This window comes from Parasteatoda tepidariorum, chromosome 7 (genome assembly GCF_982258835.1).
Source record: "Parasteatoda tepidariorum strain Cologne lab strain chromosome 7, Ptep-v5.0, whole genome shotgun sequence".
Classification (NCBI taxonomy): domain Eukaryota; kingdom Metazoa; phylum Arthropoda; class Arachnida; order Araneae; family Theridiidae; genus Parasteatoda; species Parasteatoda tepidariorum.
The window spans coordinates 53,297,899-53,322,785 of record NC_141761.1 but is presented as its reverse complement, the minus strand read 5'-3'; the positions used below and the strand labels follow the sequence as shown (position 1 = coordinate 53,322,785).

At 28.2% G+C, this 24,887-nt stretch overlaps 2 protein-coding genes across 3 annotated transcripts in view; both read right to left on the bottom strand.

The window, feature by feature from the left end:
• The window catches only part of mei-41 (ATR serine/threonine kinase meiotic 41), a 106,036-nt gene that overhangs the window by 9,577 nt on the left and 71,572 nt on the right, over positions 1 to 24,887 (bottom strand). For both annotated transcript variants that reach the window (XM_087167849.1, XM_087167850.1), the window contains 12 exons: positions 24,264 to 24,439; positions 23,990 to 24,185; positions 23,800 to 23,907; positions 19,750 to 19,818; positions 15,401 to 15,603; positions 12,550 to 12,679; positions 12,375 to 12,464; positions 9,315 to 9,422; positions 8,165 to 8,322; positions 7,985 to 8,080; positions 5,990 to 6,143; positions 5,843 to 5,908 (listed from right to left, as the gene is read on the bottom strand). In XM_087167849.1, the coding sequence (XP_087023975.1) occupies positions 5,843 to 5,908; positions 5,990 to 6,143; positions 7,985 to 8,080; positions 8,165 to 8,322; positions 9,315 to 9,422; positions 12,375 to 12,464; positions 12,550 to 12,679; positions 15,401 to 15,603; positions 19,750 to 19,818; positions 23,800 to 23,907; positions 23,990 to 24,185; positions 24,264 to 24,439 (1,554 nt within the window). The remainder of the gene's footprint in view (positions 1 to 5,842; positions 5,909 to 5,989; positions 6,144 to 7,984; positions 8,081 to 8,164; positions 8,323 to 9,314; positions 9,423 to 12,374; positions 12,465 to 12,549; positions 12,680 to 15,400; positions 15,604 to 19,749; positions 19,819 to 23,799; positions 23,908 to 23,989; positions 24,186 to 24,263; positions 24,440 to 24,887) is intronic.
• Positions 1,443 to 5,421, bottom strand: LOC147807146 (uncharacterized). The gene has a single exon (XM_087167847.1). It carries the CDS (start codon positions 4,444 to 4,446, stop codon positions 2,206 to 2,208), a length of 2,241 nt encoding a protein of 746 aa, XP_087023973.1. The 5' UTR covers positions 4,447 to 5,421; the 3' UTR covers positions 1,443 to 2,205.

Here is a 24,887-nt window from a genome sequence, read left to right as displayed (position 1 = left end):
TTTTAAATCTATATGTCCCTGATTTTCTGGTATAAAACAAACTCCCTGATAATTCTGGGTTTCCCAACCGGTGAGACAAAAAAAGAAGCAACAGCGATTGAAGGGTAGAAATTCTTTACATATGCTGTAGATTTGAAAAGAACCATAGTACAAAGCTTTCAAATCACTGTTTCTTGATCTTTGTTTATGTACTGCAGCAGCAAGTTTCAACATTATTTTGGATACTGTTGTGTTCTGTCTGTTGTAATGTTCTGTCGATCGATAACTTCTAATATGCTAATCTATTAATGTGATTAACATAATATTTTGTTACATTGGAATCTTTGTTTACACTTATATGAGTAAATGCACAGAAGTTTCTCATCCAAGGGTTGTCGGATGCAAATTCATATAATATCATAGTTTGGAATTAGCATTTTTTTAAAGTTTAGAGTTAATTATAATAGTTTACTTTTGTAAAGATCGTGTTGGCATCAACCTTGTGTAAGAGTATAAATAAATCTGTTGCTCATACTTTGATTGCTATGCTATTTCTATCACTATTGTTTTCATATGTTACTGTGGATGTTTTATTTATTTTTCATCCCTCATCATATTAAATTAATAAGTTGCCTATTTAATGTTCGACATGTTTGTCATAGTGAAGTCTATAAGTTAACATTAAATTATCATCAGTCTCCAATAGATGGACATTTACAATTTTCTTCAAGTTTTGAGTTGGTTAATCTGTTTTTTCGCTTATCAAAAAAATTTCTGGCAGACCTCTTCTACTATTTATTGTCGGTGTATCGCATGTAAACATACTTTTTTTTGTTTTTCTTTTAATACGTGGAGGTATAGAGAACAAATAATAATAATTTTTAATCAAATAATTGAAATTTTGTGTACTAATTTGTAATCTTAATATTGATTGTTTGATCTTAAATATGTCCTAACCTTAAATATGCTAATTAGAGCAGATTGTATTTTAAGTTATGAAAACAGACACCAAAACCTACTATCCATAAATAAATATTCTTTCCTTTTTGTTGACAAATATGGATTCTCGACTCTCAAAATATACAGTGCGGTGAAGCTTCTAAAGTCTGCAAAATATTGCCAGAAGAACATAAAAATTTGGATTTTTTTTATGTAAATGTTATTTTTTATGTATTTTGTCAAATTACTGGAACAAAAAATAGCACATAGAAACTTTTTTATACAAAATTTCATGCAATTGTAAATTTAATTGATAAAATACTAAGTTTTTGTGAAATTCATAAAATAGTTTCTGAGTAATAAAATTTGCAGTAAATTTACATTTATATAAAAAAAAAATAATTCTGATACTATTTTAGTAGGGTCATTCTCACAAAAACTGTCATTTTTCAGTTCATAAAATCCCAAAAAAATAAAATTAATAAAAAGCTCTGAAACTTTTTATATTAATAGAAATATGTAATGGCATTATATAGAAAATATATATCCTTTAAATTATACTTAATATTTAAATTAATTAATTAATTTCACTATTTGAAAAGTGAGGGAATGACACTAATAGTGAGGGAATGATATTTTATTTCAATACAAGTTTTTCTCTCAGTTACAGCTACTTCAAGTTTGAAAATGATAACATACTAGGTATATCTATTATTTATTATAATTTAGTTTTGTATATTTAAAAGTTTTTACAGGTTTGGGAAATAAAATTGGCTGGCACGATTGTCACATGGAACGGGTGGTAGAATTTTTTTTTATGTCTGTTTTTGTGTATTTATGTATGTTTTTTGGAAAGGGCCATTTTTATTTTCCTGCATTTGTGGGAGCCATTACATCAATTGTTACATTTTTTGAATGTAAGATCTTTACTTCTGCGGTATTTTAATTTTACATGTTTACAAACAAACTTAATTAATGATTTACTATTTTTTTCTCTTTGAATAAAATGCCTTAGATTTTATGTATTCAAATTTAAAAATATAAGATTGGTAGGTTCTTATGTTAATCTTTAACATCTGTACTATGTACTTTAGCAAGATTTATTTAAATATTTGAAGCTGGAAAATGTATTTATGTGTGAAAGTGATACCTTATTTTTCTTAATGAAGTTTGACAAAGTAAAATTTCATTTCAAAAGGGCTAGAAAAAAATATCTTATACAAAATATATATTTTTGAAAGTTCTTTATAGTTACTGCTTTTTGATTTAAAAAAAAAAACTGTCTGGTTATTTTTTGCGCAAAGTTTTTAAATTTTGGACTCCTTGGATACTCCTTGGATTTCTTCTTTTGACCTCTGTTTGAACCCTGCCTATTTTGTAAGTTCCCAAATTATAATGTTCACACAAAACTGATGCATCACATGCAAAACACGAAAGAGAGCAAAAATTCAATATGTTATTCCTTGCACTGTATGCAACTTGGTGAACTTTCATTGTGCCAGTGAATGGTTTAATTTTTACCTCAATTAATTTATCACATTTTTTTATATCCTCAATTGCAACTTCAAATAAAGTTACTGAGCAATTTTCTTTTAATACAGAAACAAGTGTTTCGTAATTATGCACATCTTTTCCTTCTGCCACTCTCCGATCTGCTGTTCTTTTCATAACAGCTCCAATTCCGTCGGGAGCTCCTTTTCCATGTCCGGATTCATTATAGTTCCAAGTAAAGTTTAGAATACCAGGAGTAAGCTGTTTTATGTGTTGGGATATCAGATGAAACATTTTTCTGTTTCTGTATTGGGCTGATGGCCCATCACTTAGCATATGAACATGTTTTACTTCACTTGTACTCATAATCCACTTAAAAATTGGTTTGAGATGGGCCCATATTGCTGCTGCATCATGTCGAAGTGAGGGACTTATTGTAGCAAAAGAGTTGGAAACTACTTTATCACCTTCTTTTTTGTAATAAACTCCTGTATGTATAGTTATCTGTTGCCTACCACTTCCAAAATGCACCGACTGAATCTCTTCACTATATTTGCAACTATAATTTTCGCTAAAATCAATGTGTACTAGTATTGAATCTGTTGATAATTGTTTTTTCAGTTCATTCATAGTTTTATACTGATGAACTATATTTGCAATATGGACCATATATTTTGGTAAGTTGCCCTCTAGCTCTTTAATTAAATTGGATGTACTAACTTTATATTCAATCTTAATTGGTTTATTAGAAATCTTTTCTTGATTTTTAACAATATATTTATTTTTTTCTAATACCCACTTTTTGTACTTGATTACTACCTTATCATTAAACTCTTTATAAATTGGCCTTTTATCTTTACAATTAGGACATTTTCTGAACAAACAATTTTCACAGCTGGAATCACAAGTTATTGCTTTTATTAAACATGCTGATGATTTATATTCAGTAATAATAATCTCATAAAGTTTTGAGATAATCATTTCCATATTAGCATGTACTATACATTTACATGTATCTCTATCGTTAATTGTTGGCTGTTTTACCCAAAATGGACGCATTCGACAAAAAGTAGGATAACTGATTCGACGATTTGGGTTTTCACTTAAATATTTTTTATGTAGATTTCTTAGTGTATCAAGAAGCACTCTCTTTTGCTTCTTTATCTTTTTTCTTGTGACGCATTCCTTTTTACCTGAGCACAATCTAGATACATCATCAGATTCAAAAAAGGCAACAAAGCTTTCTGAAGTTTCATAAGATATGTTATTTTTATTAAATTTTGATTTTACCGATTCTTTATGTTTTCTATATTTCAGAAATCGCTTTGAATAGCATAATGCTCTGTACTTTTTCAGAATTTTTCCGCTTAAAAGTTTATGAAATAACTTTTTTTCTCTGTGAGTCTTTGCTAAAGTTTTAAAATTAGTTCCTACTTGCAAACATAGTGCTTCACTAAAAACCAACTGCTTGCGAACTGATGGTGATACCCTTTCCTTGCCCAGAAGTTTATTTACACGACTTCTTGGTGACATTTTGTTTCGGTCTTGATTCTTAATTCTATATAATTGCTTTTTGTAACGTTCAGCTCGAGTTTTTTGAACAGATACTTCATGTTCAAGTTTATTTATCTGTTTTTTCAAATTTGCTCTATTTCTTGCACGTAACTTTATATATCTAACTTTTCTTGAACTAAGATTATTATGCTCAGAAATTCTTAATGTGTTTAGTTCGCTGGAAGGTCCCGGAGCATTATTATTCAAAGATGGCACATTTATACTGGATTCTGTTAGAGCTTGTTTTCTCAATCTGTAGTTGTCGGAGTTTTTCTTCCATTGTTTCCTTTTCACCCTTAAGTTACGACTAGTCATTTGTGAGGCAGGTTTCACTCGTCCTCTTTCCTTTTTTTTCAGGTATTTTATTCGTTCTTTCTGTTTTAAAATTAAAGAGGAATCTGAATTTGACTTCATTCGTTCTCTTCTTTTTCGATCATATTCTTTTTTCTTTAAACGAGCTTCTTCTTTCGTTAAGCTATCCATAGTTAAGCTACCTGGAAAATAGATTCTAATATTTCTTAGACTGTTCTTAAAACAGGCATTCAGTATTTATTAAAATGCCTAAACTAATTAATTCAAGATCATAATTGTATTATAACTGCTGTCTTATTTCATGCTGTGTAGAATTCACGAATAAATTTAAATTTGGCATTTAAATAAAATTCATCAAATTATAAAATTATAATTGTAAGTTCTCCAACAAAAGTAACATATATTTATATAACATATAATTTATAAGTTATAACATATAATTTTAATAGAAATTAATCAGGTTAATTAATTTTTCCATTCAAAAATATTTTTAGGAATATGATAACTTCATCAATATTATATTTTAAATAAAGTTAAATTAAGAATGGGCTAGACTTTAGAATTAGACTTAATACAATATATTCCGCAATTTTTAATTCTATTTTTATTAAAAAAAGAAAAACCAAGAACAAAAAAAAGCAAAATTTAACAATATTCTCATCTTGAATCATTCCCTCACTTTATACATTAGTGAGGGAATGATAGTGAGGGAATGACAAATTCAATAAAATTTCAAAATAACAGTTAGGCCTAATTGATTTCTGAAATCAATCACATACAATTATATTCAGACAAGAAAGCAAAATATAATTATCCACTTTTTCGATGAATTTGTATTTTATTTTATTTTAAAAAACGACATGAGGGAATGACAAATGTAAAAAATTTTACCTGGTTTGATTCATTAAAATTTATTCTACAGCAAAGCTTCTTTAAGTTGAAAATGGAAACATACTGGAATTTTGTTCTATGATGCCAGTTGTCAACTGCTAAAGTTTTTATTAAAATATTTTTATTCTAAGAAGTTTGCAGACGATAAAAACATTGTTGTGAGGGAATGACGCGAAACGCTGGGGACAAAGTTTAAAATAGTGCTGTGGTAATATTTTTATCAGAAATTAAATTTAAAATTGATTTTTTGAATTCTATATTTCAATATTCTGAAATAAAAAACACGAATTTGTAAATTTATTTTTTTTACTTAAGAAAAAAAATTTTTCTTTTTTTAAATCAGCAGTGGGGACAAGTGAGGGAATGACATATTGGTATATTTTAATTACCTAAAATAAATAAAAAATAAAAAATGATAATTTTATTTTTATTCCTTAGTTAGCCTGCATTCTGAAAGACACTTTCCCTGAATTTTTTTTTATCATAAGTTGTAAAACAAGCATAAATTATACTGGGGAAATGAAAATGACTGTTTTTGTGAGAATGACCCAGTAGCATAAGTTTTTAAAGAAATATAGATAGATATTGTAGCAGAAGTTTTTAAAGAATTAGAATTATAAACAATAAACTGTTTTCTAAATAGAAAAAAATTATCAATATTTTAAATAATACTTACCATAGCATCAATCATATTATGAGTTAAACGAAATGGAACACATTCTGGATATTCCATAGTTTCTCCCTGAATATAAAAATGAATAATTATTAATAAACATTTAAAAATTAATGTTATTTACAAAAGCAGTATACTAAGATGCAATACCTTGTTAAATAAGCAATTTAAGTCAACATGAACAGTATCACCACAGCTAGAATCAAACAATATGTTTTCTCCATGCCTGTCGCCAAGTCCAACAATGTATCCGACCATGCTCATAACAGCAGTTGTGCGAGCATAAGCAAGACGAGCATGATACCTACAAGAAAAACCTAAATTGTTTACATCCTAAAGTTAGTTATTTATTGATAAAAATTGAATGTAATCAACAAAAAAACTTATGTATAAGTTTAAATACAATCGAACTCACTTATAATAAGCCCTGATTTAACGAGAACCCGGATTCATAAAATACCTTTTAAGAAAAATTTGTTCAACATGTTGAAGACAACTAAAAATTAATGATGAGTCATAAATCCAGTGAAAAAGTGAACTTTTTCAATAGCACACAATGTTTTTCAGGCCACGAGTTTCATTCAAAGAACAATATAACGCAACAAAGACACAATAAGACTATTTAAACAAATTAACAAACTTCTTTAGCACTGTATAAAAATAAAAAATACACAAATTAAGAACTATATTTAAAATTTATTTAATATGTATGAACTTTTAAGATTTTTCCGTCTTTTAACAAACACTTGGTTAAGAGGAGCAAATATTGTGGTCCCTTAGCGCTCGTATAATAATAAAAATCAATAGGATTTCATTAAAATTATGTACTAATTTTAAATCTTTACTATATAAATGTGAGAACATAAGTGATAGCTACAATATCTTGCAATAGTTTCTCTACTAACCAGTTTCAAAAATTTATAAATAAAACATCAAATTTAAAAAAATATCCCAATATAAATTTTAAAAAATCTATATATTTTTCCATACTTTATAGTATACAGATTCAAGATCATTTTCCAACAAATATCAGTCTTCACGAACTTTAAATGACATTTAATCAATGCAGTGTATTTCAAGTCATACAAAAGTTAAGTTGTACGTAATTTTTTTTCTCACTGTCTTAAAAAAAGTTGAAAACATATAGAAGATTAATGTGAAAATAAATATAAATGTATATTTTTATTTTTTATGTGATTAATAAATTTTTCTAGCGAAATAATTTGAGACAATCAGTATCTAAAACTTTTAATAATATGTTCACTTGGAAAGAAAAAGAGATTTATTTAACATTAAAATTTACATCATATTCTAATGCGAATCGATATTTTTGGCAATCTGTATACCTTTTTGTGTGTGAAAAATCATTAAAATTTAATCAATTCAGAGAAAATAACCAGCACCAAACTGATAAAAAGACATTAGCTAGGATTTTTTAAATTTAGATATACATTCCATACCTTTTATAGGCCTGACATTTCTTAAAAATTGTCAGCAAAAATAGAGAAAGATTTTCTTAAAATTTGAAAATTTTGTCTTTAACATTTTCAATAAAGGTTTTAGTTTGCAAAAGATGAAAAATTTGTTAGATATTCTGAATTAATATACATTTATAATGCCTTAATATACATATACTTTTTCCTGTAAACTTTGCATTTATTTAGATTAGCTCAGCTCAAAAGTATAATATTTGAAAGCAGGACTCTAAAATTTTTACTTGACAAGTGGCAGAGAACAATATAATCAGATTTTAGAAAACTCTACTGGAGTTAATTTTTCATTTAAATTTTCATCACAAAAGTCATGCTAACATTTGCTTAAATAATGGGAGGGATTTGAAATTTGAGAAAATTCCTACATTATAAATTAAAACTCTTTCTCTTTTCCCTTTTTTAAAACAAAGAAACTACGTACACAAAAAAGTATCTATTATAGTTTTTAAAAAATTTCTAATCCATTGATTATTTTAACAACTACTCAACTTAAGTTATGACAGGGTAGACATATACTAAGCTAAACAATCCATATTTACTATTATAAAAGTCTAGTGTATCGTAAAAATGGCAGTTTAATTAAATTAAAATATCTAAGATATAACTATGCATACATTTCTTTAAATACATATAGATAAGCAAAATAACATACCATGCCATGGGATCAGGGAATGTTATTAGAAACCAATCGTGAAAGATGGGAGGAAATTTTGGAAGGAATCTAGTTTTGAATATACTAAGCTTCTCTCTAGAGAAAGCATGAAAATTTAGAGTTAAACATATCATTAAAAAACTTTTTGTATGTTACTTTAGTAAAAAAACAAAAACTTACTCAAATGTTGCAGTTTTGGAAGGCATCATAGCTCTAATCTCTCGTCCTGATATAAACATTCCTCTCAGTCGATAAAGTTTTGACAGTATTAAGCGTAACCCATGCAAATTGGGCACCCATTCAATGAGGCCACATTCTTCATTTAAGGGTACAACTGCCTAGAATCAAAAAATAAACTATTATACATCACAATTATATTCATTGAGAAGAAATTTATAAACTTATAGTTTTCTCGATCTGACACAATATTTCTCCACCAGTTTCTTCCCATAAGTTATAAGTCTTTCTCAACACTACCTAGCCACCTCGTGGATGGTCTTCCTCATCAACTCTTTTCTTCAATTTTAGAGAAAGTTATCGTTTTGTTTGATTAGAGTTCACATAATGATAACTGTGTCAAATTTATAATAAGGAAGTGATTTCAAATTAGAATGTAACCTTTAAGTAACTCAACTAAACTGAATTAAAATTAATAACAAATATTAAACAATAATTGAAATGCTATTGATTATTAGTGATATGACAATACAATTAAAAATCAAAATGTTTTAAGGAGTAAAAACATATGTATGCATGAAACAAATTTTGAATCTGTTCTTAAAAGGAACTTTTACCTATGACTATAGCTGTAAAATAATAGAGCCTAAAAAATTTCTAACAAATTAATGACTATTCAATAGTAAAAGTTAAATTTAAAAAATTAAAAAAAAATGTTACCAAATGCATCCATAAATAAAACTGTCAAAATGCACAATTATTGCAATAAGCTTATAAATGCACTTTTTACGCCAGAAAAAACAGCACTAGTTTTAGTACTAGTTTAAACAGCACTAGTTAAAATTTTGGTTTTAACAGGTTTCTTATAAGAAAATGCAAACAAACACGCATATAGAAATTTTTTAAAGGGATATGTCTTATAAATAGCTTCTCAATATTTTTCTACATTTTTTATGAAAAATTTACTGAGAAGCCACTTAGCATGTATATTCAACAATTCAAATCTTCAATTTTCTAAGATCATTGCATTTAGGGAAAATAACTTTAAACATGAATACTGCAAGAATATAAAAAACTAAAATATTTACATAGTTAGAATTTAATTTATATAACTATGTAATAATCTATAATAAAATTTTTTGTCTATATTTACATAAGTTCGAATGTAAAGTTGTCGCTTTCTAGCTTCAGGATCACTTTTCAAATATCTATTAACTAAATTATTGAATTCCATCAATCGGCAATCTTTTCTCAGATCATCCTACAAAAATACATTTGAAAACAATACTTATTAAATATATGAAAAACCAAATTCATTGATATAAAGAAAAGTTTAAATGAAATGAACTTTTCTTCTATAGAACATTAAGAATACAATTGTTCATAAATATTACAAAAAAAAATTTCTTAATTATGAATTTTAGGGAACCAATTGTTAAAAGTAACCTATTTTGTTTCCAAGCTAGGCAAAAAAGTTGTTATAAAAAGAAATTACTATAAAAGGAAATTAAAAACATAATAGTAAAAATAATATATAAATCACAAACAGTTTACAGGTGAATTTATAATGATAACTCTCAATAACATTATGGTAATAACAGAGAATTTTCTTTTTTATTGAGTATCCTCATATGTGATTTTCTCTTTAGTGATTTGTTACATACATTAGATTATCTTTAATTTCATTAGATTTTTATATTATAGTAAGAATTAAGAAAATAATAACTTTATGATTGCACATTTGATACAGGTTTTCAGGGAAAAACCTCCTTCTATTACAACTTTTCATAAATAACACAAGGGCAATTCCACGAAAGTGTCAACTTTTAAGTGAAATTTTTTTTTTATGAATTGCATATTTTAATTTTAAAAATATGTTCAAAAATAGCCAAAGTCTACATATTACTGTTTAATTTTTGATAATTTTAAGTTTTTTGAATCTGACAGCATTCTAAAGTAATCACATGGCTGACAAGTGAATTCTTCACATTTGTGCTCAAATTGTTTTCTTGAAAAATACTTATAAAATAAAAGAAATATATCTTTCTTTTGCAATATTTAGATAAAAATATGCATATAGTACAAAATTTAAATATTTAAAACATAGCCTTTAAGTCATTTTAAGTTTAATATATTAAATAAAAGTAACTTTTTTTTGTGTCATTCCGTCACATGTTTTAGTATATTTTTTTAAATGGCAACTGCGTTTTTGAATGAAAATGTGCATATTTTGGAATATAAAGCTGATGTGGCATAAGAATCAATGAGAAATTGTAAAATTCTATGCATTTGATTATTAACTTCCAATAATTAGCGTGACGGAATGACACATCTTCGGCGATGGAATGACAAAACGAGTCCTTGAGAAGCTTAGTCAAAAACTAGGGAATTATTTTTTTTTCAATTAACCTAATGGCTAAAACAGCTGTTGAAAGACAGATAAAATGTTGAAAAAGACCAAGATCCCCGTGATATGATGAAGAAAAAAAACAGAGAAAGAAAGGCAGAGAAGAAAGCTTCCGCGACAAAAGTTGGACTTAAAAAACTCAGAAGTGCAAACGCTGTTGTGCAGAGATTGTGTAAACAAAGAAAAAATCAAATTCTACCAATCTCTTCACATACAAATAATTTAAATTCCCTATACAAATTTCTGCAGAGTCTTGGTAAAGCCATAAAAAAAAATGTACACTCACCATAAAAAAAATTGTACACTCACTTCCAAAATCACCAATAGAGGTAAAAAAATTAATTCAGTCTTTATGTGAGAAGTATTTAACATCGAACTCAAAAGAAAAGTAATGTAATGTTGAAAAAGTAATGTTGATGAGCTGTTTAATTTGGTTAAAAAAATTTTACTGTCAAGATGTTAGTTACAAGCCCCCAAGTATGAAGGATTCAGTCATAATACAAACTCTGACAGAGTAACGAAGAGTGCAGATGCAATATATACTTATGGCCTTAAAAGAGGCTTTTCATAAAGAAGCATATATTGATGTAAAGTGTGTCTTATCTTATTTTTGTTCTTATTCTCATTTTTGTTAAGTGTATTTCATTAATACCTCACAGCACATGCACCTATAAATACCATGTAATTGTGATGTTGTTCTAAAAGGCCAAACAAGATGTTGGCTGCTGTAAAACGGCACATAATATGTAAAAGAATTTTATGATTTCATAAAGTCGAAGCAACAAATCGTTGAAGTTTTGTTTATGTCCAGCTATTCTATTTAAGAGAGGGCAAAAGAGAATGACTTCAGCTAGACACTTGCTACATTAGCATTGCCAGGAACAAGAGACCTGCACTAGATGCTCATGTAGTTGAGAAGCGAATCATCAAAATTGGAATGCTTTCTAATTTTAACCAAAACCAAGTGTATGATTTGAAAAGCCACTGTTTTGAAGAGGAAATGGAAAATATGATTGAGGAGTATGCGGTCGGCTCTTTAATCATTGTCCCATACTGCGAAAAAAAAGAAGGCACATTTATATGCAGCGCAAATTACTTTGATAAACAAAGACGATTTAGATGTTAAAGTATTTAAAGAACATGGGACAAAAATTGATTTATGCATAAATTTCCTGAGAACGAAGATAAGATGTGACATTGGCAAGTTAGATATAAAACCTCTTCTGAGACAACCTAATTTTCAAATTGTTGAAATTTTAACTGATTCTTACGTAAATATTAATTCTGTTTATCTGTTACATTCTGTTTATCATTTACATATTAATAAAACATTTTTTAAATGAAGACTTTCTTCCACTAAACTTTTTGTCATTCCGTCACGGTCATTCCGTCACAGCAAATAGATGTTAATAACTGCTAGCCAACCTGAGGCTAATTTTCCAAATTCACAATTTACATTGCTTACACATTATACTAAAAGTAAAAAATAGTTCAGGAAAGTAATAGTTGCAAAATTCACAGAAACTACCAGTTCTAAGTGGCATGCCGAAAGCTTGGTTGCCAAAATGTCATTCCGTCACACAAGTAAAAAGTTCATAAAATTAAAAATTAAAAAAATACAAAATTCGTTTTTTTTAGTTTATGAATCACATTATACCAATAATAATGATATGCATGAGAAAAAATAATGTTTATTTGAAATTAGATGCATAGAAACTTCAATTAATTGTCATCATGCAAGTCAAAATGTCATTCCGTCACATATGGAATTGCCCACAATAAAGTTTTAAAAAAGATAATAATGACCTTAGGTTTACACATCATTGGATATAACTTTCCATCACTTCCAAGAACAATAACTTTCTTTGGTTTTTGAAGTGAAGAGAAGACTTCAACCTTGAAAAATTTAAAATAAGTAAAATTACAAATAAATAGTATCATAAAAAAATTAGGAATTGATAGAATTAATTATACAGCTTACTGCATCCGCAAAGCCTTTAATGTATACTGGAGTAAAAGGGAATGCATTGTATTTAGTGTTAGATACATAACCATTAGGCATTGTCACAATCATTTGTGTTTGAGTTGGAATCATAATTTGACTAAAGTTTCTGAAAAAAACAACAACAGAATATACATTTTATAATTCCTTTTATGAAGTTCTGATTTGTAAATAATAATTTAAAAAGAAACAAAAATAAAAAAACATATTATTATGTAAAATACATACTATAAATATATTAGGATGGTTCACATTAAACTAACTTTTAAAATTTACCCATAGCATTACTGCTCAACTAAGACTTCCATGAAAATTTCAGATTTCTAAAACCCACTTTTGGAGAGCTACAAATTTTTAAATTCCTAAAATCAAGTGAAATAAATTGTTTTATATCACTATTGGATTTAACTTAACCTTATTAAGTGTAACCTTAAGTTATCTCCCAACTTACAATAAATTGAATTCTCGGATTCATTCAAACCTTAAATGCCTCAATATTAACAAAAAGGAAAAACAATTTGGCTGCTTCAAGCTTTTGTGCGGATACTCTATCTCCAGATGGGTCCAAATCACAAGATCTGTACAAACAACAAGACAATTCTAGTTAGGTATGAATCTGAGAATTTTTTCAAGCTTGTTCCTTAATTTTTTTTTCTTTTCATTTTAGAAAAAATCCTGTATAGTGTTTACCATATTTTGAGAAATACTTCAGAAGAAATGTCTTGCATTATTAGTATCAGCAGTTTTGTTTTAACTCATTTAAAATGTTCAATTTTTGAAACTGAGGCCAAAAGTTTAAAAAAGTGACACCAGTTAAAAAAATGCTACATATGGTAACTGACCAGTATCTGAATTAGAAAATTTTGCCCTACAAATGCAGGTAATTTTTAACCAAACATAATAACGATAGCTAATAAAACATGAAAAATGAAAACATTATAAAAATTAAAGAAATATATGTATGATTCTCACGAAATATGACAATTCACTGACCCTTGCTCCAGGATCTAATACTATAATACTAAAAGAATTTTTTTTTTTTAAATTTATGAATTGCATTGCTGTTAGCATTTTAAAATGACTTTGTACTAGCATTGACTGTTTTGTATAGTTAAAAAATTTAATTGAACTTCAAAATGTCATTTTCCTGGCATGTCCCAAACAATGTTTCCTATAATAACTAGATTCAAAACTTCCCATAAATTTTTCAATATCTAATTTTTTTTATATCTCAACCGGTGTAAGCATTTCTAGAATATACGCAAAGGGTATTACTTACAAAAACTTCGTTTAAAAAAAAAATTCTGTCAATAATTTGTTTGTCCCAAGAAAATCTGTCATTTTCCTGGCTACTTTTATTTAGATTTAGTGGTTTATAAACAAAACAGATCGAGCCAGCAATCAATATCTTATGTTAATAGATTGATTAGATACCCTCCTGTATGAGCATGTCTTGTTGCATGAATAAAGAACCAATTTTCTGGTTCAAAAAATTTTTCATGATGAGTAGGTATTTGTGTGGTCATTTACCTGGCTTCTTGAAATCATTAATAACATAAACTACATAGATTTATCTGAGTTATTTTAAGAAATCCTGTTGTTTTCTGCAGAATGTAAACGTCTTAGTACAAAATATTAAATTAAATTAAAGTTATATGCTATAAAATGGCAAATTTTTCATTATCCTGGCTGTCATTTCCCTGGCTTATGAATTCTAGGACATTGAAGTGTTACCAAAAATTTCTTTTAACTGCTAATACTGTAAGGAGGAAAAGCAAATATTAACCTAATACCAAGTTCATGTATGATTGTAATATGGTTGGATGTAATCAAAGCTATTTATTTATTTAATGACTGATTATTATACAAAATTTTATTCTGTACATATCAGCAACAACAAAAAAAATTTGATTTTTTCTACAGTGGATAAAAAGAATTAATTTAAGCAATTTATGATCCATCTAACATAAAGGCTTAAGTTGAGTTACTTACTATTAACTTAAAATGACTTTTTTAAACTTCTAAGCTAATATGTCATTTTCCTGGCATTCAAGATTTGGTGAATTTTTATTTTATTTTTTTTCTCGAGTAAATGTCACTAAACTACACTGCTCTCTGTGAGATCTGTAATAAATGTAACTAAAGAAGTATACGAAAAAATGTTTAGATTATTTTGAAGACTTTAAATTTGAAGAAATTTTTTGGTCCGAATTGTCATGTTTAAAAAGAATCACCCATATACATGTTTGGAAATATATATGTCTAAAATATTTATTTCAGATTAAAAGATTTTTTTTCTTCGAATTTCCGACCCATAAAAGCATTTTTTTTTTAATTACTGAAAATTAACATGTGTTCTATCCGAAATTCGAAAATGCAAAATATTTTTGTTAGTAAGAAGTTTTTTGCTTCACCTATTGTTGGTGAAATATGTTATGTCACGTCCACAGGATTATCTTAAAAAAAATAATAATAATGCACTGTGATAACATATTTGATAACTATATTGTTTTAAGGCGCTTAAGATATATATCTGCATAAAATATATATTAAAACTAGGTAAAAAATATTCTGGAAAATAATTTTAATACCAATGAAATAATTTTAACACTAATGAAAGGCATTAATGTTTAATGGCATTAAATAATTGCGGAGTTTAAAGAGATGTGCAAGTAGAACTCAATTGAAAGCATGCACTTTTTCTCTTTGTCACATGGCATAGGACGCCGAACATATGGGCACAAAAATGAAAAACGTATGAGATGTGACACAGAAGAGAAGAAGTTAAGCATAAATATCAAGAAATCTGAAGAAAATAAAAAGGACTTACTTATCATCAAAAAGTTTCAAGAGACCAGTAAAGTTTTCACTTAAGCTTAAAACATTAGTATCACCAACATTTTTGTTGCTCAACTCTACCAACTTATCAGCCAATCTAATTGTGTCAGTTATGTACTTCCCTAATCTTGGGTTCAAGGTTATGGCTTCTTGAAATATTTGCTTACAGCGTTTACTTCTTACTAGATAAGTAGACTGAAACATAAATTAAAGGATAATATAAGCATTATAAAAATAAAGAGTTATATTTAAATCTAGGAACTTAATAAAATAATTTCCTGAAAGAAGAGTCCATACTACAAGATAGTAAAAGTTGGACCATTGTGTTAAAATAGTTCTTATTTATTCTATTGTTTTGAGCCCCATGGCAGAATCACAGCGACACCGCGACATTGTCACAGAACGTTACGGAATTCATACAGAAAGATTTCTCTTTTGAAAAAAAAAAAATTTCTTTTTTTTCTACAGAAATCGATATGTAATATTTGAACCATGTGTTTCAATAATTACATTTTGACGCACTCAATTTACGTCAATAGTATTGTACATTGATGTAATATTTAGACTGTATTTTTGGCAGTTCTTGATATTGATTTTCACATGGATTTTAAACATCCCGATATATTTCAAACACTGGAAAATTCGAGTCATGCATTTTAGTATTTACATTTTAAGGTTGAATAGAAATTTTGACAGTTATTGCTATTGAATTTGCCATAGTTTTTAAATCCAATATTTTTTATACAAAAACCTAATTATTACAACAACCTAATCTCAAAACGAACACACATTTGAGGAGACTGATTCACATAATTTTGTAGTGTATGATTTTTTGGCAATTACTACTTACGAATTTTATGATTTTTAATTATATTTTTTATTGTGATGATTGCTTACAGAATGCGAAGAATAAATAATTTGTGAGTCCCCCCCCCACCATCAAAATGCAAGAATATCACTCACAATATCGAAATAAAAAATTATTACATGTTCAATTAAGAAAAATTATGCAGTTTTTTTTTCTTATTTTTTTTGTAAACACAGCGCTTTTGTAATTTTAAATTTGTAACATGAATGTTTGTTATTATTAAAAGTATCTTGCAGAAAGATGTTAGGGCAAGAGACTTTTGTCGCAAATTGCTCGAAAAAATTCTGCTACCGGGGTTTTAAGTGAACTTTAATAAACCTAAATGTTACTATATGTCTGTCAAAAGTGATAAACATGAACAAAGTGACATTTTTTGAAAATTTAAAATGAACAGGTTAAATACTTTGAATATTTCATGCTTTAAAAAAGATTTATATATATTCTTTTAACGTCTATTATTTTTTTTCCATTTCCAATGGTAAGGCATTGAAAATATAAAACAGAATACAAAAACTATAATAAATATAGTAGTAAAATAAAATTAAAATAAGCAACGGAAGTCATTGCCATAAAAGCCATCTAGCATAGCAGTTTCAAAGTCACCATAAAGTGATTCCCATCGATGGAGGTGGTGTACATAATTATTGGATCTGCTGAATTACAAGAAAGGGCAGTCAGGATTTGAAAAGATTCCAATGTGATGGAGGTGCTTTATCAAACAGTCATGTGTAGTCAGAAGATGGGAAAATGAAATGCTCAATGAGTACATGGCCACAACAGTATTTATGGAAATGTGCAGGTCAACAGTATAGCAAAAAGACGTCCAAGACTATTTCAGAAGAGATCTTCGGCTTTATTACTCCATTCAACAATATACGAAACAATTAATGGATCGATGTTATAAATTACAAGTTCACAATTGAATAAAATTAAAGCTTTAGAGGGCTGGTAATCTCTTAGTAATTCACAAGAAGGCAAGCTGTAGACCAGTTCTCTTTTATCTTTTCTATGAAAATTTCGTACTACAGGCCCTTAAAAGAATTAACACATTATAAATTTAACTATTTAATCAAAATTGCTTCTATCAATAAATATGCATAAAATTGATGGTTCTGAAAGGTAAGAATTTTCTAAGCTCGTGAACCCCAATTACTATAACTATGTCAAACACACTTTAATAAAGGGCAAAAAACTTTTAAATGTGTACACTGTACAATTATACTGTATAAGATGACAATAAAATGTCCCTATTGCTCACATTATTTTGTTTTTAACATTTTAAACATTAAAATCTTACAATTCTTACAGTAACGCAACAGTTTGAAATTAAAAAACAAAAAGTCAGGTTAAGAGCAAATTTTCTACATGGATACTTTTTAAATATTCCAAGTATTTAAAGCTTATACAATTAAGTCATTTGTGGTATAAATAATTATACTGAATTCAAAAAGATGTCCGATTGACTACATTTGATAGAATTTTCACACTGGTTTTTATCTGTAAGTTGTCTAAAAATGAATGTAGTTCAAACATGACTATAAAAAAAGTCTTTAATTAATAAAATTAAAATACAGTTATCGTGAAAAGCCTCGTGGCAGAATGCCAGTGACATTGTCGCAGAACCTTACAAAGTTCTTGCAAAAAGATTTTTCTATTGGGAAACAAAAAAATTTGGTTCTCTTGTTTTCAAACATGAATTATTTTTCTGCAGAATGGTTTTCAAAAGATGCCTTTCTTGTATACCAGAAGGCTGCAAATTTTGGTTTTTAAAATTCTCTTGTCTCATTGCTCAGTTATTAGTATTGATATTCTCATGATTTTTGTTTTTAAATAACAATATTATGACGACACGTGAAGTTCCAACCGCGCATCTATGTAATTACTTTTTGACCTGCCCGATTTGTGTCAATAACATCTTTAATCATTTTTTTATAGCTGTGCTATGAGTTTTCAAATGTTTTTTAATAAAAAAATCCTGTTTTTTCATGGAATTTTTTTATGGAATGCAAAATTCAAATTGGACATTTGATTATTCACTTTTAATGTAATGATAATATCGTTTTATGGTCGTTACTGCTACTGATTTCAACGTTGTTATTAAAACTCCGTGAGATTTTATTTGCTATTATCACGATGTGAAATTTTAATCACACATTTAAATAATCACTTTTTGAGATGATCAGTTTACGGCAATAGTTTCGTAAATTCATTAGGTGTTTCGATTGTTTTTTCTGCAGTTATTGCTAGCGATTTTCAAGTAGATTTTTAAGATACCGATGTATTTCTTACAAGATGGTAAATTAAAATCACATATTAGAAAATCTACTTTTTGGTGAATGATTCTATAATTTTTTTTGATCGTTTTTTTACTAGACACTGCTATTGGTCCTTTTTAAAACAATAAGCGAATTTCAAATCAAGCATAAGTAATCCTTTTTAGAATAATCCGATTCTCGTGATTTCGTTGTAAATCCACGATTTTATCATCAATCTTTTTTTTATAGCTGTTACTGCCATAGATTTTACGATTTTCAATTTCCGTTTTTTAATTATGCGATGACTTGAAAAATGCGAATAAGAAGATAATTAGTGCTTTTTTCTCATTTAAGAGAAGAGAATATCGCCCATATTAGAATGAATTCCTTTATAATTATTACATTTACAATCAATTACTACATTATTACAAATAATTATTAAATTTACAACTTTATTCCATACTTAGAGGTTTTTCTTATAAACATAAAGTGCTTCTGTTATTACAAATTGGTAACATATATTTTATTAAAAATATCTCACAGAAAGATAAATGTACTAGAGAGATTTGTTGCAGAAAGCCCCAAAAAAAATTTTGCTGCAGTGATTAATTATGAATTTTAAACATTTAGGATTAATCATGATAAAATATAAATATGTTTATTTATATTATAATTTGATTGCATTGGATATGATCAAATTAAACAATTATTTTCTTAACCAATATCCAAGTTCAACTAATTTCTTAAATAAACCACTTTTTGGCATTTTTCAAAAAGAATATTGAATTACTCAACATGTAGTACTTAGCAAAATAAAATAGAATACTGCAACACTACTGGAAAAGCAATTTTCAGAAGTGGGTCAATTTTTAGAAGAACACATTTTTCATATTTGTTAAAAATTTAAAAGCATTTAGTTACATGAAGTTCAACAAAATCAGAGCATTTCACAAAATAATTTATATAATAGAAATTTTTTAAGCATTTTTGGTCAATGAGATTTTAATCATCTAAAAATGTTAATGCAAGTTTTGGAGGCTGAGGATAGCAATAAAGAAACTATCGTATCATGACAGAACTATTAAGACAATATGTAATATTTTTTTTCACTACACTTACCGTACTTAAATAGCAATTTTAATTAAAAATTATGAAGTCATTTTTTCTAAATAAACTTTCATAATAAAAAAGAGAATTAAATAATAATTATAGACTTACTTTTGAAACTGCCATCATCATCCACATTGATTGTTGAGAATAAGTTGCCAAAAGTCTAGCAATCAATTTCTATTAAGAGAAACACATTGCTTTTAACTCAATATCAATAAAAAAAAATTTCTTTGCACAAAAATCTAATATTTTATAATAATTAAGTGTAAAATAATCCAGTAACTTGCTATGCATGAAATTTTTTCTTATATTTTCAAAATACATATAAAATATTATATATTATAGTTTGCTGATGTAATAATGAAGAAAAAATGTATTTATCCCCTCTCCCACCTCTATAAATGAACATTTTGTGTCTAATTTTACAACTTCTGCTATTATCCTTAAGTCTTTCTTAAATAATTAACATACTTAAGATGTTTCGTTTAAATACTTTAAGATTGCAATATGTGAAAAGTTGATAAATAGATCAAAATTATTAAAGGTAATTACTCTGTAGAAAATTTGAAACAATGTCAAAAGTTCTAAATCAGAATATTTTCTGGTTACTACATGCTAAATCATTGATTACACATGGACATGTATTGAGTTAATAAGTTTTACGAAATACCAGCTTTTTGCAGTAGAACAGAATAATTAATAAATTTTTTCCAATAAAGTGAAAATTACAAAAGAATATTACAGACAGCTGTTTTAACTCTAAAGCAGTGTTTCCCAACCTTTTTTGTGCGATGCCCCACTCAAGCCTTTCTAAAATTCTTATGCCCCCCTATGTGACATACACATGATTTTTAATATTAAAAAATTGAATTGTTCACATAAGAAACTTAAATGATAGGTTTCAGTGAGAAATCTCTAGGAAATTGTTGAGGAAACACATTAAGTAAAATTTCGACTTATAATGAAAAACTAAAATTCAAAATAATTTTCATAAAGATTTTTCTATAATAATTTAATATTTTAATTTAGAGAGATCCTTGCGCTTGCTGCACAGAGATTTTATGTTAGTTTTCAATTTGGTTGGCTTCAGCCTCAAGTCTCCCCACTGTCTTATATCCAGGCAATTTCCTTTTCTTTTTTTTACCAGTAAATCAATTACAGCACTAAATCCACATTCAGTTAAATATGAAGATGGAAACGGTAACAATAGTTTTCCTGCATATTTGGTTGAAATTGGGTATTTGATTTCTGTTTCCTCACAAAGCCATGCCATTTCTCTTTTATATAAAATAAAGTTTTAACTGACTTATCATTTTGCATTTCTGAGAGTTCTTCTTGATACTGCATATTTCATATACCAGACAAATGCACTAACATTGCAGAGATGCCAACTGCTCCGGACACGCCAAAATAATTAAAAAAACAGTAAATAACTGCAAACGAAATTTCGCATATATTTGACTATTTTTGCTTGCTTTTTAAAAGGCATAGCATGAAATAACTACTAAAAAGTGGTGAATCATATAGAACTATGAATTATTTAGAAATAGTGGTGGATAAAAATCTACTAAATTGAATTTATTAAGCCAAGAATCACAATTAATAAACTACCACTTTAAAATATTTATTTGCTGTCCGGAGCAAGTTGGCATCTCTGATATTGGCTGCATCATCCGCGTTGAAAAATCAATTTGTTTTAAATCAGAAAATCTTTCTTTTAAATCAGCCGATAGAATTTTTGGATGATCGATAATAACAAGTAAAGCGGTATCATTCACTTTTAATTTTTGGGGACAATTAAACTGATACAAGTTTTTGTTTTCAGACTTAACTCAATAAGGGTAATGAAACCAAATATCTTCATTTTTGTATCAACAAGAGTTTTATTTGTTCCTTGAAGTTGGTTATTTAATATATTTAGCTTTTCAGAGATATCGGTTAAATAACTCACAAATGCTTTACCATCGACTGTTAACAGATACTTCATATCAGGTTTGTCGCTTAAAAAATCACTAAGAGTATCAAACAGTTCCATGAATCTTTTCAAGCAGTTCCCTTTAGAGAGCCATCTTACTTCAGAGTGAAGTAAAAGTCTCACATGGTCTGCATTTTGTTCTTCACAAAACAGCTTGAAGAGGCGCTCACATTTGGCATTAGCTTTAATAGCATCGATACACTTTATTTCTGAATTAAGTACTTCATTTAGAACAGGCGAGATGTTTTTAGCTACCAAGTTTTCCCTATGCACAACTTTTCCCTATGCAATAACACAATGCAAAAGAATCATTTCTGGATTCTCATTTTTCATCAATTTTAAGTAGCAACTTTTCTTGCCCATCATATTAGGAACACCATCTGCAGCACAAGATGTTATATTTTTCATTGGTATATTATTGACATCTAAGTAGTTTTTTTTAGCTTATTATATAATATCTTTGGAGGTAGTGGTGCTTTCTAATCTTTTACAGAACAGCATTTCTTCAGCAAAATGCCCTTTATCAATATATTTTACGAAAGTTATCAAAACTGCCACACTGTCTATCAAAGTTGATTCATCCATTTGCACTGAGAATTTTCTTGTTTTTAGCTTGTCAACAAGTTGTTTTTCAATATCTTCACTCATTTCGTCTATTCTTCTGCTAACAGTATTGTTATTGAGTGACATAGCTTTTACATCTTCTTCAAGAACCGTTTTCAGAAATGCTGATATTGACGGTTTTATTTAATTCTCTCCTATAGTAGGATTTCGTCCAAATTTAACAATGAATAAAGAAGTTTCAGAACTAGCCTCAAGAATACAATTATGAGTTGAAGTGTGAGCAGTAAATAAAGACTTTACTGTTGCACTGAAGGCATAAAAGACATACTATGATATTGATTTCCATCACTGAATGTTGCGAAACACTACAGAAGTTGCGACGGGCCATTCAGATGCGAACAACTGCATTGTTTAGCAAAATTTTAAAGCGTCAAGGGGTCTACGCGGAGCCTGCCATATGCCGCAGGGAGGTTAGTTAACTTGACGACGGAAAAAACCCAGTTGATATTTTGGTCTCATCAAATAATATAATATTTATTGGCTGCAATTATTTAAGAATTTGCTTTTTTTCTCTCAATTTTGGCACCGAAATCTAGCATTGTATTTAAATGGCCCGGAGCAAATGGGTAAAACTCTTGTCGAGTCCATTTTCGAATTGCCCCCCTTAACAATCAAATTGCCCCCCAGTGGGGCGTGGGCCCCACGTTGGGAAACACTGCTCTAAAGGGAAAAAAAACATATAAATGCATTTAGTATAAGCTGCAATTCTACTGCAGCAATAATAAAATTAAAAAGGTGATTTAAATAATAGTGACTTGCCCAATGTGTTAAAAAAATTTTAACAATACTCTTTGAAGGAGAATGAATTTTAAAGGAATAGACATTAAGTTTGCAGGTAATGATACACATATGATATAATTTACATTAGCAACTTAAAAATTTACTAGCAGTGAGTCAGTTATATCTGTGAAGCAATTTCAATTCAAGAGTGCAAGTCGTGAGATAGAATTAGCATAAAGTATGGTAGAATTGACATTATGCATATTTTACAACTTGCAGTGGACCAGTTACATCAGGATGGATTGACAAATTTGTGAGACAAGTTGCATACTCATAAGATAGAATTAACATAAAGTAAAATAGATTTAATGTTATGTGCATAATTTAATATATAATTAGTGGACCAATTGCATCTGAATGGAAATTACTAACAAGAGGGACAAATAGCATATTTTTAAGATAAAATGAACATTAACCCTTAAAGGTTCAGAAGGCTTTATATTAATTCTAAAAATGATACTAAAAAGAAAGATAAAAATAACAAAATAATTTGATGCCATTACATAGCATTGAACCAACAACTATAACAACACCAGTACACAACCCCGCAAGGGGCACTTATCTGGCATTAAACCAAGTTAGTGAAAGTGTGATGCCGCTTATACAACAGCACTGTTAAGTACAACAGAATTAAAATTACGTACATTAATTGAACAACTTAAAGGTAGAGGACCAGTTATATCTTATGGGAATTAAACTCGAGAGACAAGTTATTTGCAAGACTGAATTATCATAAAGCATGATAGAATTAACATCATGCATATAATTTTGCAACTTACTTGCAATGGACCAGTTACATCAGGGTGAGAATGGCAAATTCGAGAGACAAGTTGCGGAAATGCGGTCATGAACAAATAATCAGGAATACTTTCAAAAAACTCTAGTATCTGAAATGTGAAGCAAAATTCAAAACTTAAAAGACATTCAATTTTTTAAAACATTTTAAGAAGTCATTTTTAAATGAAATACCAAATTTCTTATTTTTTCTAGGCAAGCTGACATAATTTTGAATGAAGTATGTTGCTTTTTAGATGTGCCTTCTTCTAACTGTGAAGTTCCTAGATCAAACCAAATGTCTAACAATCTGGGTAGTGAATGGTAAACATTTTTGCAGCCATATTTCAGGGAGGTGCCAAAATTATAAACAACTTTGATCATCAAATCTCTGAAAGAAAATAAAAATATGATAAAAAAAAGCAAAAAAGAAAAATGTATTATAAAAAATGAATGCTACTTAACTTACCCTTTCGATTCAAAAGCTTCAGCTGTGTTAAGCATTTTATCATAGTACTTGGCTAGGTGAAAATGACTAGCTTCCCAGTTAGGTTGTAAATTAACAATTTCTTTATACATAGCAATCAAACTATTGCTATCAACAATAGAACATTCTTCACTATAAGTGGCTAACAATAATTTTGCCTAAAATAAAAAATGCATTTTTTAGGTAGTCAACTGAATGCGGAACCTCCAGTGTTTAGGTCCCAAGCATGCTTGGTATTCATTTATCGACCCACTGAAGGGATGAAAGTCTAAGTCAGCCTTGTCCGGCCCGAGGATCTAACCCAAGACCTGTGGCACAGGAGTGCGAAGCACTACCACTCAGCCACCGAGCGTCAAACTAATTAGCTATTAGGCAAAATTGCAAGTAAATTTTTTAATGACCATTGCTCATCCATTGAACACAAAGAAGCTATTAGGCAAAATTGCAAGTAAATTTTTTAATGACCATTGCTCATCCATTGAACACAAAGAAAATTTAGTTTGCGGTAAAGTAAGGTAATTAGAGAATAAATAAAGTAGAGCAACAAGCAATAAGAACACAAATAAACTGAAGCCTTTTTGCTTCTTGAATTGCAAGAATCAACAA

Coding starts and splice junctions, on each gene's coding strand:
- LOC147807146 (XM_087167847.1), bottom strand. CDS start 4,446: ATGGATAGCTTAACGAAAGAAGAAGCTCGTTTAAAGAAAAAAGAATAT.